General features: G+C 36.9%; 1 protein-coding gene across 1 annotated transcript in view; it reads right to left on the reverse strand.

Moving 5' to 3' along the window:
- The window catches only part of esrrb (estrogen-related receptor beta), a 61,678-nt gene extending 45,595 nt beyond the window's left edge, over positions 1-16,083 (reverse strand). The window contains exons 1-2 of the mRNA XM_016533077.1: positions 15,961-16,083; positions 736-826 (exon numbers count right to left, since the gene is read on the reverse strand). Coding sequence (XP_016388563.1) covers positions 736-826; positions 15,961-16,083 — 214 coding nt within the window. The remainder of the gene's footprint in view (positions 1-735; positions 827-15,960) is intronic.
- Between the last annotated feature and the right edge of the window lie 5,622 nt (positions 16,084-21,705).

Raw genomic sequence — 21,705 nt, forward strand, 5'->3', positions numbered from 1 at the left:
TGACCAATTTAATGCATCCTTGATGAATAAAAGCACTAATTTATTTCTTCCTTTTTTAAAAATTAAATCTTACTTACTCCATCACACTTTCCACAAAAATATGAAGAGGCACAAATCAGCATATTAGAATGATTTCTGAAGGATCATGTGACACTGAAGACTGGAGTAATGATGCTGAAAATTCAGCTTCGATCACAGAAATAAATTACAGTTTAACACATATTCACGTAGAAAACAGCTATTTTAAATTGTAATAATATTTCACAATTTTTACTGTATTTTTTGTATCAATTAAAAGCAGCCTCTGTGACACTTCTTTCAAAAACATTAAAACAATCTTAGTCATTCAAAACCTTTGACCTGTAGTGTGTACAAAGTAGGGATGTGCGGGTCTAGTCGACTAGTCGACTAAACGGTACAGCTCCTACTAGTCGACACTGAAAACAATAGTCGATTACACGACAGAAAAAAAAAAGAAAAGAAAAACATGATTTTATCATTACCATCATTTTAACATTGCATTTAAAACATTTTAAATAACACATATTTTAAGTATTTCAAATATAGGCTATTATATATGCTGCACGCACAGAGGTTTTTTTTTCTTACCATCTTTTGGGGGTTTCTTGCTTTTAGACTAGTCGACTAGTCGGATACAAAACTTTCGTTTAAACGACAGTCAAATTAGCCGTCGCGCACATCCCTAGTACAAAGCAAAACATGTATATGAAATACCTTGTATTGTTCTCTTGAAGAAGGCCTTGCAGGCTTCACAGGAGGCCACGCCGTAGTGATACCCCGACGCGATGTCTCCGCACACCAGGCACTGTCTTGATGTAGGAGCCACAGCTGGACGTCATGTGCCGCTCCTCAGCAGCCATCCTGTTCAGCAGCCTGAAACACACACAGCGGCATGATGGCGGAGGACGCAAATGGATAAGCGCTGTATATTTGTATTGTTTTTACATTACTGCAATCGCATAAGCAAATCAAATCAGGAGAACATCAACATAACATCAAAATTAAATACAGAGTTCTGGCATGAAACTCTAGATGGCGCAGTAACTCAATCTGACATAATGACATTATTATCACATGGCACAGGTGATTGGTTCTCTCTTGTATCAGTAGCCAATGAGCTCGCTGCTCAACATACAAATATATACTAGTGCTTCCATCAGAAACCCTCCACCTTCCCCAGCTCCACCTGTATAAATCTGCTATGGGGTGATTATGTATGCTATATGGGCAGGGCTCTACAGTGCGACCATTTCAGTCGCATTTGCGACTGAAAACTACTGCGTGCGACTATGAAATAATATTTAGGAGCACCAGTGCGACTGACCCGATCAGCATATTTGTGTTTGCGCTGAGGGAGCTTCAAAGGTTCTAACGTACTTACGTGTTTCTGCAGCGTTGAGTAATGTATCACAGACGTATCTCATTATAACAAACAACGTGTTGATGGTGTAAATAAGAGATTCATTGCGCAGTATAGGGAGCTTCGTCGATTATAATGGAGTTTTGTGAGATCGCGATGAACTAAGATGAGTGACAGCTTTTAATGATTATTAAGGGAGTTTGCAAATGTGATATTGATTTAATACAACAGTTCATTAAACAAGAAGTTAATATTAAGTGACTTATATTGTCTGACAAGAACACAATTGCCTTATTTTGCTCTATTTCGTCAACGAAAATAGTTTCAAACAAAGTAACAGCTGAGCCGCTGCGCATCTCCATTCAAACACAGCGGTGATTCGTTTATGAATGAACTGCGTTTTTAAACGAATCTAGTGAGTCAATGATTCAATTACCCATTCATAAAGACAGTCACGTACTTCGTTCCTGAATGAATCAGCCGTTCAAACGAATCAATTGAATGAATGATTCAGTGATAAAAGTGACTTGACGCCACCTGCTGGCAGTTTTGGTTTAATTTTTAAAGTATCTTTTCTGTTATTTAAATCATTTAATATTTCTATATTCAAAATTTTATATTTAAAACATTAACCTCAACATGAATTTATGAATTTAATTGCACTCATGTGACCTCTTAGCCTCATTACACGTCTGAAAATACACCAACAAGCCACTTTTGTGTTCTTCTGTGCCAACTCTGTAACAATTACTGATTAGAAGGTGCTCCTAAATTTTTGACCGTGCTCCTAAATCTTTTAAATTAGGAGCACAAGCGCTCCTAAAAAGAAAAGTAAGCGTAGAGCCCTGATGGGGGGTTATTCCATATATGTTATATTTGCAGCAGCAGTATTTCTTACATGCTCACAGCAGCAGCAGGAGCAGCAACGTAGCAGATCTATTCCGCCAAGACCAAATACATTAACACTGTCATGTACATTACCATGCCAATCCCATCCTAGAGTAGTCATGACAGAACTGGTTTTACTCAAGTCTAAAATAATATTTAACATCACTGATCCCATATGCATCAATTTATACCAACAAAATACATGTTTATAGGTTAAATCAGGTAGAAATATAGTTAGAAAGAAAGGTAGTTATTTAACCCTAATAGCTCTTCCATTTTGATCCAGAAGAGATACATGTAAAAAAAAAAAATAATAATAATAATAAGGGAATGAAACTTGGAACATTGCAAATGACCCTCAAAATATACAACATCATTTGTTTGTTTGTTCATTCATTTGTTTGTTCAAGAGATGTAACTATTTAGACAAAAATGTGTACAGGTTTTGTGTTCGGGTCATTTTGGACCCGGTATCATCTACAAAGTTATATTAATGTAAAATAATAATAATAATAATCATTATCATCATCATCATAGGGCTGTCGCGATTCGTCGATTCTATTCGACTATTAGATTTTTACAAATCCTCGACTTCATTTTGCCTGTGTCGACTAATCGGCAAAATACCGGAAGTGGCGCATTTCACGGAGGAGAATCCATAAAACACATTATTAGACTGTTTTCCAAGGCTGCATGATATATTAAACCCGTTTAAAAATCATAATTAAGCATAACTGTGATTCCACAAACGCTACGATTTAATTAAATAATTATATGCGATGCAGTTATAGGCGTGTAGGTTACATACGTGCGTCTCACAGTGGCTCCGTTCGCAGTAAATGCTGTTCCAAAGGAATTGTTATCATTCACATGTGTGGAGCGGCTCAAACTCCATCTGTGCATGTTGTTGTGAGTTTGGGTTTATTATAACGTTCATCTGGGAACGCAACGTGCACCATTTCATCAGATTTGTATGGAAATGGCCAAATATTAAAGATTAAGTGGACATTTTAATTAAATTATGCTTGGTAAATATTAAACAAGTATTAGATCGCACGGTAATGTGTAAAAACAATCGTCAGGCCATTGGCGCCACCTGCAAGCCTTTGTTGTAATGCGTACTCTACATTAGCTCTATTCACTGATCTATAATAGAGATTATATTATTTTATAATTATATATAGATCAGTGGCTCTATTACATTATAATACAGTATTTTAACAGTTTTGTTCAATAAAACCATATGATTTCTTGCTTTTGATACTTTATTTGAACTAATTATTATTGCCTCATTGCTATTATATATGTATTTTAAGTAAAATTTAAAGTTCACTTAGCCTACATCTATTTTTATTAACACAAAAATTAATTATTAATTATAATATTGTATTATTAATAGACCAGAACACGTGGACATGTTGTCATTCTTACACTATAATACTGAACTTTGATTTCAGTGATTTGGACTATGAGATGGACACTTGCTTCTTGCACTCTATGTTGCACTTTACTTTTGTTTTAAAAAATTATTTCATAGAAATTTGGATTTAACTTGGAGTTTCACTACTGAAGTTCTCTGTTAATTTTTTTTATAAATTTTTTTTATTTTGTTAATTTTTATTAGGTTTGTTTACATTTGTACTCTTTTAGTTTTACATTTTGTCAATGGCTTGTTTACATTTATACTTTTTTATGGTACACTACTGAATGGCAAAGTTGCAAGTTTAATAAAATGTTTTTTTAAATTGTTGATTTTTTTGTGGGAAATTAATCGTTTAGATTAACCGATTAATCGATGAATTAGTCGATAGATTAATTGAAAAATAGTCGTTAGTGGCAGCCCTAAATAATCATCTATTTCAGTTTATTAATTAATAAAAAGGGGGTAAATGCAGTAATAGCAGTGACATATAGAAAATTCACAATCACTCATTTATAATAAGTTACTGATGATCCGATACAATATGGTTTTAGTTTAAAAATATGAAGTTATGACTGTTTTATAAAATAAAGATTCTTCAGGTCCGAAATGGACCCAAGAATGCGAAAATAGAATACAGATTTTATTCATTTATATATTGTATTATATGATAAATATAATATACAATTTTCATTTGAAAACCAGTAAAACATTATGAAAACTGAAAACAAAACGGAAATTCCTAAAACTAATTCCACAATATGTTTTTCTTTTCTTTCAATTAAAACAACAACAGAAACTCTGTATTGTCGCAGAGAGGTTACATAACTGCATTTATTCAGCAACCACAATCGCAAACAATATAGTCAAGACCCATGTTTGGCTTTATTACAGTTCATCATTGAGGGACTGATTGCAGATTTAGTGTGCAGCAAACAGTGCAAACGGCGTGTGAAAGAAAACAGACTGGCTGAATCACACAGAGTATCGCAATAGACTTACATGTTTGTAATGTAGAGAGAGTGTGTGTGAATGGCTGCCATGTTGGGAAGATTAAGTAAACCACTGGGCAGAAAATGTATCGATTTAAGAGAAAAGATCTGATTGATGGATTTAGACTCTTGACATCTGGCAACCCCAAGCAATAAAGATATAGTGGAGGCTTGTTACCAATACAAGATAATGGTAATGTCAAAAGAAAACAATGTTTCCAGGATAAATAACTAGTCCAAAATCACAGGCAATTATGCTTAATCGAGATAAGCAGAAATCATGATTTTGATTAAAATACGATTAATTGTGCAGCCCTAAAAAATGCTTCAATTTGAATATGGTCCTTAAAAATAACAATTTTAGCACTGCAAGTTTAAAAAACATATTCAATTTTTTTTTCCTGCATAAAATGCAAACTTGAGGAAAAAAGAAAAGAATATAATCTAATGAATCCGATTAATGTAGAACGATCAAACAGATTCGCACACTGTGTTCAAGCGTCAGTGAATAGTGAAGGGTGCGGCATCAAGGATATCTTACATAAACACTAACGTCTCTCACACTTTCAGGACATCTGAATATTTATCTTCATGATTATAGATGTTACGATTGTCGTAGCAAATCAAAACTGTCCAATATTGTCACAAATGGCATATCAATACCAGAGAAATCTGCTGAAAATTATTTGAGGCTGCAAAAATCAAAAGAAAGTTCAGCTCCACTTGAAGCCTTTATGTATAATACATTATATAGATTTAATGCATTATAATCGTTTCATAAATAATTGCTACCAAAATAAAACACGTGTGACAATGAACAGATAAATATTATAATGGATTATAACGGTGCTTATAATTATTCATGTGATCATACAACATGTGCATTGCATGTCATAATTAATGCATTAAAATACTTTTATAATGCATCATATGTAAATGCTTGTGTTACAGCAAGATTCTGGTGGAATAAATAATTCCATCTTCTGAATACTTCACATTTATAGACATCACAAAAATGCAGCGAATTGAACACAAGCATTTGAAATAGAAAGAGCCTTATTTATTTGACTCCAGCCTATAAATAATTAACATTGCAGAGTGTAGCAGGGGTCATGATGGGGTTACACAGCTTTTTTAGCTGTGGAGTCCAGGGCCAGGAGTCCAACCTGAGCTTTCCTTGATCCCATACAAATCATGTCGTCAGGCCAAAACTCTGACGGATGACCAGCCCTGCATGTCAGTCTAACCCTTACACTGCCAACTACGGCTGGGTAAAAATATAGATATCTCGATTTTAATCGATTCTCATTTTTACAAAACAATATTGAGTCTTAAATCCCAAGATTCGATTAGTCTAGCCTATTTTCAGTTAATGGATGGAACATTGAAGCGCACCTCCCATCCAATATATCGCAATAAGCATTGTGCTTTGGTACTTTTAATATGAAACAAAGTCTCAGATTTCAAATTCTGTCCATTGTTTTGCAATATTCAAACAACAAATTATTATCTTTTTATTTTATTAGATTTTTTTGTTGTTGATTTTATTAATTTTCATTTTAGTTTTAGCAGTTATACTAAGTTTTAGAACTGCTATAAAACTTTTTTATAGCAGTTTTACTACAGGTTTACTAGTTGAGTAGTTTTACTACATGAAAATAAGAAATGATTGAAAACGATCATAATTGAAAAAAAATATTGAAATTAAAATTAAAATACAAACTCCACACTGTAAGCGAGCAGCGTGACTTGGCGAAACTGCATAGCTGCATTTAGATGAAAGAGCAGCGAGAGCGCAGGCTTCCTTTAGACAGTCTGTTTCTCTGACTGATTTAATTGTAAGTGCGGGTGATGCTGGGTTCAAGGCCAGGGGTCAAAGGTCAACCTTATTTTCTCGCCCTGGTTTCCTTTTAATATGAAACAAAGTCTCAGATTTCAAATTCTGTCCATTGTTTTGCAATATTCAAACAACAAATGCCGTTGTGGCGCTGTTTAATGTGGAGTGACAGTTCGCTGGAGAGCCTCGATCAACAGACGCAGCAGCGCGAGGCGCACGTGAACTGGTCATCTCCTCCACATTAATACCAGCTTCAGCACAAAATAAACCTGACTAAACATCCGAAGGTAAGTTAAAAGAAAGAGTACAACTTTACAATCCATATCCTGTCTCTTGTAATCGCTCAATCAGTGTTTCCTCCACGCAAAGACGTCAATATAACGGCTTGTAAAAAATGTCACGTAACGTCTAACTTAAAATATATTAATATAATAAAATATTCATATATATATATATATATTTTTTTTTTCAGTTTTTATGTTTACTTTAGTTTTATGATTTTTTTTTTATTTATGATTTTTTTATTATCTTTTTATTTTATTAGATTGATTTTTTTGTGATTTTATTAATTTTCATTTTAGTTTTAGCAGTTATACTAAGTTTTAGAACTGCTATAAAACTTTTTTATAGCAGTTTTACTACAGGTTTACTAGTTGAGTAGTTTTACTACATGAAAATAAGAAATGATTGAAAACGATCATAATTGAAAAAAAATATTGAAATTAAAATTAAAATACAAACTCCACACTGTAAGCGAGCAGCGTGACTTGGCGAAACTGCATAGCTGCATTTAGATGAAAGAGCAGCGAGAGCGCAGGCTTCCTTTAGACAGTCTGTTTCTCTGACTGATTTAATTGTAAGTGCGGGTGATGCTGGGTTCAAGGCCAGGGGTCAAAGGTCAACCTTATTTTCTCGCCCTGGTTTCCCGTGCCCATGGAGATGGGGTCAGCGTGTCAAATTAAATCTCATTGCAGCGTTTCACTGCCTCTTGTGTCATGTATATTCAACGCTGCGGCAGGTGCCACCACCTCTGGAAATTCATAGAAAGGTTAACGGCTAAAATAAATAATAAAAAACAGCTCCTTGTTAAAACACTGACCTTGTGAAAAAAAGGCCTGTGCCAGAGAGCGTGTGATGGCTGTGTCCTGAACGCTGCACAGAGACTCGCCGGATATCAGCGGAAGCTCGCCGAGTGCTACATACGACGCCTTTAGTGAGTAAATAAAGCTCGTTAGTCAGTGACTTGATGAAAAACTTCAGCTGAAGTGTAAGAATGATCTGACCGATGTAAAACATATTCGGTGACCATAAACTCATTAGTCTGATAGAAAAATAAACTGTAGAGAGGGGCATTTTGCTAAATACTGTATATGCACCATATAGCATATTCATTATCATTTTTACTGTCAATGTTTAATTTATGTTTGAATAAATTCGTCAAGTTTTTATGACAGCCACAATTTAAATGTTTATATTTAAAAAACGAATTGAAGTAGAAATCTTATTATGTAATTGTAACTTTATTAGAAAATTTGGCATGTACTATACCTGATATATATCCAAAATAATCGATACTGAATCGAATCAAATTAAATTGGTAATAGAATTGAATCTCAAGCTTGTGAATGAGAATCGAATCGTGAAATTCGTGTCAAAACCCAGCCCCTACTGCCAACCTTATTTTAGTCTTATTTTAGTAGTTTTAAGATAGTATTATAGTTTGTATTAATATAATATAATATTCAATATAATTGGATATAATTTATAACTTAAAATATATTAATATAATAAAATATTCATATATATATATATATATTTTTTTTTTCAGTTTTTATGTTTACTTTAGTTTTATGATTTTTTTTTTATTTATGATTTTTTTATTATCTTTTTATTTTATTAGATTTTTTTGTTGTTGATTTTATTAATTTTCATTTTAGTTTTAGCAGTTATACTAAGTTTTAGAACTGCTATAAAACTTTTTTATAGCAGTTTTACTACAGGTTTACTAGTTGAGTAGTTTTACTACATGAAAATAAGAAATGATTGAAAACGATCATAATTGAAAAAAAATATTGAAATTAAAATTAAAATACAAACTCCACACTGTAAGCGAGCAGCGTGACTTGGCGAAACTGCATAGCTGCATTTAGATGAAAGAGCAGCGAGAGCGCAGGCTTCCTTTAGACAGTCTGTTTCTCTGACTGATTTAATTGTAAGTGCGGGTGATGCTGGGTTCAAGGCCAGGGGTCAAAGGTCAACCTTATTTTCTCGCCCTGGTTTCCCGTGCCCATGGAGATGGGGTCAGCGTGTCAAATTAAATCTCATTGCAGCGTTTCACTGCCTCTTGTGTCATGTATATTCAACGCTGCGGCAGGTGCCACCACCTCTGGAAATTCATAGAAAGGTTAACGGCTAAAATAAATAATAAAAAACAGCTCCTTGTTAAAACACTGACCTTGTGAAAAAAAGGCCTGTGCCAGAGAGCGTGTGATGGCTGTGTCCTGAACGCTGCACAGAGACTACAGCCGGATATCAGCGGAAGCTCGCCGAGTGCTACATACGACGCCTTTAGTGAGTAAATAAAGCTCGTTAGTCAGTGACTTGATGAAAAACTTCAGCTGAAGTGTAAGAATGATCTGACCGATGTAAGTAACACACTTATTCAGCTCAGACGTACTAAAGAAAACATGTTTGTGTCAGTGGAAAATTAACCATCAGTTGTTTATCTGGGATATTTTTTTGTGGAAGTATGTGGGATATTTATTGCAGTAAAACAACAAAACAAAACAACATCACAATGACTTGTGCTTTTAGTCACAAATATGAAAAAAATCAATATATATATATATACAGTGGGTACGGAAAGTATTCAGACCCCCTTAAATTTTTCACTCTTTGTTATATTGCAGCCATTTGCTAAAATCATTTAAGTTAATTTTTTTTCCTCATTAATGTACACACAGCACCCCATATTGACAGAAAAACACAGAATTGTTGACATTTTTGCAAATTTATTAAAAAAGAAAAACTGAAAAATGCTCAGTATTTAGTAGAAGCACCCTCTTGATCTAATACAGCCATGAGTCTTTTTGGGAAAAATGCAACAAGTTTTTCACACCTGGAATTGGGGATCCTCTGCCATTCCTCCTTGCAAATCCTCTCCAGTTCTGTCAGGTTGGACGGTAAACGTTGGTGGACAGCCATTTTTAGGTCTCTCCAGAGATGCTCAATTGGGTTTAAGTCAGGGATCTGGCTGGGCCATTCAAGAACAGTCACAGAGTTGTTGTGAAGCCACTCCTTCGTTATTTTAGCTGTGTGCTTAGGGTCATTGTCTTGTTGGAAGGTAAACCTTAGTTCCAGTCTGAGGTCCTGAGCACTCTGGAGAAGGTTTTCGCCCAGGATATCCCTGTACTTGGCCGCATTCATCTTTCCCTCGATTGCAACCAGTCGTCCTGTCCCTGCAGCTGAAAAACACCCCCACAGCATGATGCTGCCACCACCATGCTTCACTGTTGGGACTGTATTGGACAGGTGCCTGGTTTTCTCCACACATACCGCTTAGAATTAAGGCCAAAAAGTTCTATCTTGGTCTCATCAGACCAGAGAATCTTATTTCTCACCATCTTGGAGTCCTTCAGGTGTTTTTTTAGCAAACTCCATGCGGGCTTTCATGTGTCTTGAACTGAGGAGAGGCTTCCGTCGGGCCACTCTGCCATAAAGCCCCGACTGGTGGAGGGCTGCAGTGATGGTTGACTTTCTACAACTTTCTCCCATCTCCCGACTGCATCTCTGGAGCTCAGCCACAGTGATCTTTGGGTTCTTCTTTACCTCTCTCACCAAGGCTCTTCTCCCCCGATAGCTCAGTTTGGCCGGACGGCCAGCTCTAGGAAGGGTTCTGGTCATCCCAAACGTCTTCCATTTAAGGATTATGGAGGCCACCGTGCTCTTAGGAACCTTAAGTGCAGCAGAAATTTTTCTGTAACCTTGGCCAGATCTGTGCCTTGCCACAATTCTGTCTCTGAGCTCTTCAGGCAATTCCTTTGACCTCATGATTCTCATTTGCTCTGACATGCACTGTGAGCTGTAAGGTCTTATATAGACAGGTGTGTGGCTTTCCTAATCAAGTCCAATCAGTATAATCAAACACAGCTGGACTCAAATGAAGGTGTAGAACCATCTCAAGGATGATCAGAACAAATGGACAGCACCTGAGTTAAATAGTTTCACAATTTGAGTTGAATTACTGAAATAAATGAACTTTTCCACGACATTCTAATTTATTGAGATGCACCTGTATATATAAAATGTAATATTATAAATAATATATTTATAAATAATGTAAAACAGTTTTATGACTGGCAAAAAATATGTATGGCTTGTAAGAGGCAAACGTTTTGGACTGTGGTTTGTCATCTTGAATCAGCATTGATAATAAATGTATGATAAAACGGCATGTTGACAAATATAGATGAAGTCCCTTACATTATATTGTTTGCTTGTCTAGTCATTTAAGAACAATGTTCTTATTTATAGTATGGGCCTGGCAGGAGACAAATCAAGCTTGTGAAAAGCAGGAGGCTGTTACTGTATTGAATTCATTCCTTCTCAGTCAAACCTTTAGCGTTTGTTTAGAGCTGCTGAATAAAGATAAATGCGTGTGCACCTTTCTGCACATTCATTTCATTTATTAACAGCCATATATTAGAAACAGCAGCATGCAGGGCAATTCCATTTAGGCTTTATTTCGAAACTTCAAGGGGAGCTTAACCCCAGGTCAAAGGTCACGCTGAAGGTGACACTTAGCATAATTGCATAAATGTCTGAATGGCTTTATGTTCATATATAAAACATGCGCTCAGCAGAGTTTCTTCAGCTGCCACAGCTCCAGCACTGCATTATGTGAGTCTGATGCGACTGAAAATATGTCAAATATGACAAAATATGACATCTGGCACTAAAATATCTCATGACTGTCCATAAACATGAAACAAAATGATTCTGGGCCCAGTTTTTTAAATCCACTGAACAATTGCAGTTCCTTGAAGATTCCCAGCACATTTAAGGAAGACCTCAAAACAGCTCTGCTCTACTGGTTGAACTACAGGATTGCTGTTGAAATATAATTTAGCAACATGCAAAGTGGAGCCAGTGGAATTCTTGCCATTCCTTCATGTTCAGTGCTGCAGAGTGATATGACTTTCTGTTGTGCGGTGTGTTTAACCCTGTCCCGCTGTGTCAGGTGGAGTCAAGAACCCGTTCACTTCCTCGGGCCGATCTCCTCTCATCTGCTTTTGTTCACGGTCAACCCATTTAAATTCATGCTGAGTGGAGCCCACCGAGCTTCATGTTCAGTTCGGCCCTAATCTGATTCCAGCCGCTCACACTAACAGAATTTACCCGCTGTAATAGAATTGCACTACCGCCACAGCGCTGGACACCAGTTCACTGAAGATCTCAGAAACCCTCAGCTTTGCTCTGAAGTCTATGATTCTTAACAAAGTGCTGTTATAGACCCAAGCGCAGATACTACCCCAGCAAAAAACCTGAATGCAATAGGTCTTCAACTGTACTGGATCATGCTCCAAAACCACCGTCAGACTAGTCTAGCAATAGTGAATCTGAACATTAAACACACCTATTTGATCAGGATTTACTAAATTTCACAATTAAAGTAATTTGAAATACAAAGAAACAGCAACATTGAATTAACCCCTTAGCGGTCAAAGATCGGCGACGGCCCCAGATTATTGTTGTTTCACTTTAACAGCACGTTAAACATCACACTCTCACTTGATCTGGACAAACTGTGCATCAGTAGAAAGATTAAAGACTCTAGCTTCGATAGTTGACCACCGTTTTAATTAAACATTGTTGCAGTGACAGTAATTTAGTCATTTATGTCAGGAGTGCAAAATAATAAATCTGTATGTGTCATTTTTAGAATAGAAATTCACTACGCACCATTCAGTCACGTCAGCAGCGGTTTATTTGTGTTCACATAGATTCACTGAACAGGGTTAATATTGGCTTATAGTCCAAAGATGCATATACATGGAGATATATAGATATACAGTGGGTACGGAAAGTATTCAGACCCCCTTACATTTTTCACTCTTTGTTATATTGCAGCCATTTGCTAAAATCATTTAAGTTAATTTTTTTTCCTCATTAATGTACACACAGCACCCCATATTGACAGAAAAACACAGAATTGTTGACATCTTTGCAGATTTATTAAAAAAGAAAAACAGAAATATCACATGGTCCTAAGTATTCACCCCCTTTGCTGTGACACTCATATATTTAAATCAGGTGCTGCCCATTTCTTCTGATCATCCTTGAGATGGTTCTACACCTTCATTTCAGTCCAGCTGTGTTTGATTATACTGATTGCACTTGATTAGGAAAGCCACACACCTGTCTATATAAGACCTTACAGCTCACAGTGCATGTCAGAGCAAATGAGAATCATGAGGTCAAAGGAACTGCCTGAAGAGCTCAGAGACAGAATCGTGGCAAGGCACAGATCTGGCCAAGGTTAAAAAAAAATTTCTGCTGCACTTAAGGTTCCTAAGAGCACAGTGGCCTCCATAATACTTAAATGGAAGACGTTTGGGACGACCAGAACCCTTCCTAGAGCTGGCCGTCCGGCCAAACTGAGCTATCGGGGGAGAAGAGCCTTGGTGAGAGAGGTAAAGAAGAACCCAAAGATCACTGTGGCTGAGCTCCAGAGATGCAGTCGGGAGATGGGAGAAAGTTGTAGAAAGTCAACCATCACTGCAGCCCTCCACCAGTTGGGGCTTTATGGCAGAGTGGCCCGACGGAAGCCTCTCCTCAGTTCAAGACACATGAAAGCCCGCATGGAGTTTGCTAAAAAAACACCTGAAGGACTCCAAGATGGTGAGAAATAAGATTCTCTGGTCTGATGAGACCAAGATAGAACTTTTTGGCCTTAATTCTAAGCGGTATGTGTGGAGAAAACCAGGCACTGCTCATCACCTGTCCCAACAGTGAAGCATGGTGGTGGCAGCATCATGCTGTGGGGGTGTTTTTCAGCTGCAGGGACAGGACGACTGGTTGCAATCGAGGGAAAGATGAATGCGGCCAAGTACAGGGATATCCTGGGCGAAAACCTTCTCCAGAGTGCTCAGGACCTCGGACTGGGCCGAAGGTTTACCTTCCAACAAGACAATGACCCTAAGCACACAGCTAAAATAACGAAGGAGTGGCTTCACAACAACTCTGTGACTGTTCTTGAATGGCCCAGCCAGAGCCCTGACTTAAACCCAATTGAGCATCTCTGGAGAGACCTAAAAATGGCTGTCCACCAACGTTTACCGTCCAACCTGACAGAACTGGAGAGGATTTGCAAGGAGGAATGGCAGAGGATCCCCAAATCCATGTGTGAAAAACTTGTTGCATCTTTCCCAATAAGACTCATGGCTGTATTAGATCAAATGGGTGCTTCTACTAAATACTGAGCATTTTTCAGTTTTTCTTTTTTAATAAATCTGCAAAGATGTCAACAATTCTGTGTTTTTCTGTCAATATGGGGTGCTGTGTGTACATTAATGAGGAAAAAAAATTAACTTAAATGATTTTAGCAAATGGCTGCAATATAACAAAGAGTGAAAAATTTAAGGGGGTCTGAATACTTTCCGTACCCACTGTATTTACTCATGTTTAATTCATATTTCTTCAGACAGAATCATCCTTTCTATTCATTTTCCACTGATTTACGTGATCTGATGACAATTAGCCGCTCCCTGGGCTGTCTCTGTGTGTGTTTACTCTTCCGTGCTCGCGCTGCGACTCAGGCAAACTCTGATTCGTCCTTCGCCTTGTCAATCTTTTGCGACTCATAACAAGCCCCGTCTCATCCTATCATGAGCTCCCTTCACTCTTCTGTGTTGATTTCTGACCAAAACAACACAGAGAAACCTCTGTACCCACGAAATATCCAAATAATAAACACACGATTACGATAGTATATGGTTTGTATGTGACAGAGGTAACACTTAAATGAACAAGGTTTAGTGCAGCCTTTCCTTCTTTCTGCTGAAACATCTACAAAAATATTTAGAAAACCTAAACAAAATGTAAACAAATGAGGTAACACTTAAATTAACATAATTCAAACAATACCAAAACTTCAATCAATATAATTTTTGTGCAGCTTCTTCTGTCTGCTGCAACATTTACATAAATAAATGGCGAAACACCTAAACAAACAAAATGTCAACAAATGCAACGAGGTATTTTAATAAATAAATGCTTTGGTGAAGTTGAAAGCAGCCCTGTTTCACAGTCCACTTTTTGGTTAACACAAACTCAATTATTTTTACAACAAAATGTAGACTAAAGTGCTCACAGCATTACCGGTCCCTTTAGTTAGTAGTTTAACAGTGGCCAGTTGTAATGCAGGAAACAAAGTTTCTCTGCATTTTCTTCAGTGAGCCTGCTCCTCTTCTTCTCATAAATGGCCCCAACCTCACTAAATACTCTCTCACTTGGAACTGTGGAGGGCGGAGGACAGAGATATTTCCTTGCCAATGGTGCAAGGAGGCTCAGTCGTGACTCATTCTGTTTCCACCATTCCAGTGATAGACCACTCTTTCTGTCAATAACTGGCTCCCTGAGGTAAAGGTTCAGTTCTTCTGTGATGTTCACTCTCGCTTCTGGAGCAGCTTGAGCTTTGAGGATGTTGGCATAAATTTGATCGACAATGCCAGTGGGTTCATTTGCCTCTCTCCTTGATTGTTTAGGAGGACTTGTTGGTCCTTGGCCTACCTTTCTGGAAGTGGCTTCTGGATGCGCTGAGGCAGTGGCATGTTCCTCCACTATCCACTGTTTGGCTTTATCCAGTGTGTCTGCTGCTGTAAACATATGGGCTTTAAAATGAGGATCCAGCAGGGTTGCCAGCACCAAACCTTTTTTCCAAGCTCTGTAGCATTGTCTGCCTCAGTGTTTGAATTCCTCTTGTTGTGGGACCTCTACTTGAAGGAGCATTTTCAGCACAGCAATGCTTGGAATAATGCACGAGGAAGATGCTTCAGTTTTGCTCATTCCAAGGGTGACTTCTTCAATGGGACCCAGTGTCTCTACCAGATTTGAAATTATATCCCATTGATCTGCAGTTGGGCATGAAATTTTCCCATGTTCCCCTGCATAAACACTCAATGCACGCTTCTGCTTCAACATTCTTTGCAGCATGTGCAGAGTGGAGCTCCACTGTGTTGGCACAGTTTTTCAGGGTATATCTTGGCTCAGCCACAGCCAACAACCGTTGAAAGCCAACATCTGAAACCACAGTAAAAGGCTGATTGTCTGTGGCAATCATCTCTGTTATTAATGTGTCAATAACTTTTGACCTGGGATCAGAGTTTTGCCATTTTCTTTGAGTATCAAAAATATGTGTGAGTGTTGTCTGGACTTTGCTCACTGAGGCAGAGCTAGAAGCAGCATCTCTTTTCTTCTGTGCTTCCTCATACACAGATGCATGGCGATATTTAAGGTGACTCCACATGGTTGAGGTGTTTTTTTTCTTTCCTGTTGCAGCTCCCATTTTTACGGTGTCATTGCAAATGTTACATTTTGCATTCCCTGGTGATGGTTCCGTAAAATACTGCCACAGGGGATTTGTTTTCTGCCCAGCCATCTATCAGAATGAAAAACAAAAAGCATTTTAGTTAAAGCTGTTGTTTAATTTTATATTTCAGTCACATAATTTACTGAAGGTTAAAGATAACATTCATAATTAATGAACAAATTAATATTCATAAATGCCAAAAATAGTATGTGTAATTCCATGTATTTTATGTACAATACATATATAGTTTACAGAGCAACAGGTTGTTTTAATTATAGTATGGGATAGTTTGTTAATAATAAAGATTTATGTCTCTGATCTGTTTTGTTTTGCTTGTCTGTTTCGTTGTAAAAAATAATACAAGCCCGAAGGCGTATAATTACATGCTTGGATACCAGCATATAGCAGCATTAAATAAGACCGGAACATATGAAAAGGTATACTACACGCGACATTACGCCAATCATGGGCAATTAAATATAGCGGATATTCCTGAATAAACATATAAAGGGATTCAAACGTATTATTATTACTTACCATAGAGTTCTCGTGTTGACCCAGCTTTCATTCTGGAGTGCACCGGCTTTTGAGTCCACCGGAAAACAGCGTCTTGTTTAGAAGTACACGAAACAACGCGCATATCTGAGGAAGAGCCAGTCGCGGGATTTTTGATCGTTTGTGAGGTAAACACGTCTTTTTTTGTTTCAATTTGTTTATATCACATCTGTGTCTCCCACCGGAGCTGCCGCTGGGCTGCGGCTCTGATGTCTCACGGTACTTTTGAATAAGACTTTGCTGCACGCCGGAGTGTTATTGTATGTAATACAATGTAACATCACGTTAGAAAGTGAATGACGATTGGTCATTTTTCTGTCTGTCAGGTGCTGGATTCACATCTGAGTGGCGTGTCTTAAAGAGGAAGCATAAATGCACGATATGGAAATCATCGGCCACACGGAAAAACGTAACGGCCGATGCCGATATTTGAAAAATTCCAAATATAGGCCGATATATCGGCCACGGCGATATCGGTCGACCACTAATAAATAGCATATTTTTACAACAGTAAACGACCAAATTCCACATGAGATCGCAAAAGGAAGTTATTACAAACACTCGATGGTGGTTTAAAGTGAGTTTTGAGTAAAAGTGTACTAATAATCTCATAAATTGTCTTATGTAGCTTGATGCTAATGTTAGCTCTAATAAACCTTGTAATGCCAGAATAAAGGCTACTAATGGCTGAATAAAACAAAAGAATAATGATAAAGGAATATTGAGGATAATGTCTCATACCTGGCGGAGGTGTGAAAGGTTCATCGAGGGAGAACAATAGAATCATGAATGGGGCAGTTTGCCGAGTCAGACATGAGGAGACAGCTTACAGGAGCGCTTACAGGGGTCATAAATCAATTTTATTAGCCTTTTATTATCCTTCTCTAAAAACACACATGACATAGTCTAAGAAAATGTTTCATAAAATTCACAGTTTTAGAGATTATGTTCTGAAATTTCAAATGAAGCATAAGTAGACTTGTGGCTTTAGCGTCATTGTGTTTCTAAAATCATATCCTACAGCAACGTATTTTTTTATACATTTAAAAAATATGTTTTTAATATTTTTATTTTTGTTTTCATGTTTGAGCTTATATATCTTTATTATCATAACAGCCCGAGTAATTCTGATTCCTGAACAGTAAACTTTGAAGTGTCAGCTTTGTGAACATATGTTGATTATGTATCTAGTAAGAAAGACTCATGAGCAGCAACCTTTTGATTTTGGGTATGTCATTTGTGTCTCCATGCTGAAAATGGGGGGGTGACAGCTAAGGGGTTAAATGTGAAATTTTAAAGTAGAGAGACTGAAATAGTATTTCTTGTAAAATTTACTTCAATAATCTTATATAATCAACTTCTAAAAACATTTTACAGTGTGCTTACACTAGCCTTCAAAAGTCTGGAGTCAGTATGTTTTTTTTAATTTTTTTAAATAATACTTTTATTCAGCAGTGACAGTAAAAACATTTATAATTTTATATTTTTTTCATTGCCTCAGATAAAAGCGTCAATGAAAATTAATTCAGATCATTTTTCTAAATGTAAAGAAATGTATAAAGGTATGACAGCCTGGTCCATCAATTTTGAGTTGAAATGTGTGATTTTAAACAAGATTTAATTTCTACTCATATTTGTATCTATACTAGTTCATTTTAAATGATTCTGTAATGCAAAAGATTAGGCTAATTTTTTTAAAGTAGAAATATTCAGGTAAAAGCATCTACTAAATGCATTCATGTACATGTTTTTGTAAAGAAACTTAAAAATATCAGAGTATTTGACACACGATATGTCCATCAATATTTCAGGTTGAAATGCATGTGATTTTAAGTAAAGGTATATTGCAGATTTCATTTGTAATAATGTCATCAATAATTTCATCAATATCAGTTTATTTTAAATTATTCTTCGGTGTCACAAATGATCCTCTGATTCAAAGAAGATTTCTATTTCAAATAAATACTGTTCTTTTGAACTTTCTATTCATCTGTGAATCCTGGAGTAGACTGGAGTAATGATGCTGAAATTCAGCTTTGATCACAGAAATAAATTACAGTTTAACAGATATTCACATAGAAAACATCTGTTTTAAAATTAAATAATATTTCACAGTTTTTACTGTATTTTTGATCAAATAAATGCAGCCTTGGTGAGCAGAAGGACTTTTGAATGGTAGTGGTAGAAGTTAAAAGCTGCATTCTTCTAATGCAGTGAGCCTTTCATATTTGAGTCTCATAGAGTCAGCGGGTTCGTGACAGTCACTCACACACACACACACACACACACACACACACGGTATCAGATGCCCCGGAGGGTGGAGGGGAGATTGGTCAGAGGGCTGCAGCTGATGGGCTGATAAAGGAACTCAATTAACTCCTGACATGCTCTCGTGCTCCTCCCCGTCACGCCGGGCTCATGCAGAAACACTGTTTACTCCACTAACAAACCTATTTCATTTATACTGCATTTGATGTCCAAGCAGTGGACAGTTTTGTGTGTACAGAGCTCTATTTCATGGATGCAAATGAAACGGGGTTCGTCCAGGGCTCCGGGCGAGCGGAGCGAGAGCCCACCGAGGGCCACTTGGAAATGTCTGTCCATAAAAAGGCCCCGGGTTAACAGCTACCAAGGGAATACGGGGCTCAGGCTGACCCTGGGGCCGTTCGCTCGCGCGCATGTGTGTGTGTACTCGCTCAGGCCCCTGGGAGCCGTTTTAATCTCGGGCCGCAGCGGAGAGCCGCTCATTCATTAGTGCAGAGATAAACAGAGAGAAGGGAAAAGGTGAAGACGAGCACTTTGTTAAAAAGCGAAGGAGGAATTTGACAAGGATTTATGAGCGACTGATCTAAGGAGGTGGAACACAGCCAATGAGAAATGGACAGAGAGAGAGAGAGAGGAAGAGCGCTTGCTGATCACGATTGTGCCCTTCAAACATCAACAACCGCGCTTCTGTGACGCTCAACATCGTCACTGCAAATTAAGCTGATTTCAATGTAAAAATATCACCAGGGTAAAGTTAACCCTATCTCATCAGTGCTGTCTCTTCTGCAGCTCAACTGTGTTAGTAATGCTGAGGTCATGGGTTCCCAAAGAAATGTGCAGCTTGGATGAACTGAAGTCACTTCAGATGATCAAATGCATTCAGGGAAATTATTCCAAACGTAAGGAAACATAACATGTCCATCAATTTCAGGTTGAAATGTATGTGACTTTAACTGAGTTGTAGATTTAATTTTACTAATCTTTTTGTCTATATTACATCATTTTAAATGGTCTTGTGGTGTGACAAATTAAATTTTTTTTAAATACTTTTTCATTTTTAGGGGGGAATTGACACAGGTTGAAATGTATGTGATTTTAAGTAAAAGCATATTTTTGATTTCATTTTTACTCACCTTTTTGTCTATACTAGCTCACGGATCCTCTGATTAATGATGTTCATCCTTACAAATAATTCTATATCACCTTTTGTTTTTGTATTTTTTTTAATTGACAGCATAAAATTAAAATAACTGATGAAAGTGGTGATGCATCAAGTACCACTGAAACGTTTGGTATTATTTTCTGTTGCAACACAGATTTGTGTAACGCTCTCAAAATATATACATAAAAAAATATATGCATACAATAAATATTCTATACGTATTTATTTATATATGTTTTTATAGACATCAAGCTATTTTTGAGTGGGAGAAAAGCTTAATGTTCATATCGTTTTGAAATATTTATTAATTGATATTATCAAACAATATATGTTATTTACAGTATATTAAATTGGATTATATATTAGGTAATTTATTTATTTGTATTTATCTAAAGCATTTTTCTTTTCCTTTATGATTTAATAATTCGCATATCACAAGGTTCACTTCACAAAGTACAAATATTTAATGTCATCTTTCAAGCAACATGACCTCATAAAATCTGCATGCATAATAAATCTGTAAGAATGAGTTTTAAAACATTTAAAATAGTGTAGCATGTCACACTTACAGAACATCTTTCCATTATTTTTTTATTTTTTTTTTGGTGGCAACATAAAATCACAATGACTGATGAAAATTGTGATGCATCAAGTACAGCTGAAACGTTTGGTATTATTTTCTGTTGCAAAAGAGATTTGTGTAGGCTAACTCTCTCAAAATACATAATTATGCATACAAATATGCATAAAATAAATATTCTATATGTATTTATTTATACATTTTTATAAACATTAAGTTATTTTTTTCCTACAACATCAAAATACATAATTTTGGGGTGGGAGAAAAGCTTAAAGTAATTCATGACAACCACCATCCATTTTTTCCTGGCATTATAAAGTGAAAGAGCAACAACTAGTCTGACTCCTCACTGAATGAATGAGACGCCGAGAGTTTGAGCCGTGGAGGGAAAGAAAGAGAAGGAGTGAAGAAAACAACAAGGTGAGAGGGAGACAGATGGATATTGGGTGACGGTGCCCGGTTACTGCAGGAGGAGAGACCGGCCTGGCCCAATTAAACTCCGGGGCCAAGGTTTAAATTTAGTCCGTCTGCCTCGCATCGCCTCTGTGGCCTTCTTCAGACTATGAGCTCACAGCCAGAAACAGATCGCATCCATCGATCCCCGTCACGTTCTTCCAGAGCACAGGATATGGAGGAGAAACACGCACTTCACAACTCTAACTAGCGCTCTCCTCCACCACATACATCTCACTCAACTAGGGCTGGGCGATTTTGCAAAAAAATTAAAATCTCGATTTTTCCAGAATGTTTGACCGATTGTCGATTTTTTACGATTTTTAACTAGTCAACTTGAAAATGTAACTACAACATGATTCAAGTTACCCTCTAGTTAAAGAAAATTCTATTCCAAGTGCAGCACACATGAAGTTGTCAACATGATGTAAATGTTAAACAAATCACGTGTTAAATATCGTTGCAGAAAAGATGCAAAAACTACAACTACATATTGTACAAACTTGTCTTATACATATTATGAGTTCAGAAATAATACGAGGAAAATTATTTTAGAAAATCTCAAAAGTCAAGGAGCTGCTGA

This window comes from Sinocyclocheilus rhinocerous, unplaced genomic scaffold, assembly GCF_001515625.1.
Source record: "Sinocyclocheilus rhinocerous isolate Xijiao unplaced genomic scaffold, SAMN03320098_v1.1 scaffold365, whole genome shotgun sequence".
In the NCBI taxonomy this organism is placed as follows: domain Eukaryota; kingdom Metazoa; phylum Chordata; class Actinopteri; order Cypriniformes; family Cyprinidae; genus Sinocyclocheilus; species Sinocyclocheilus rhinocerous.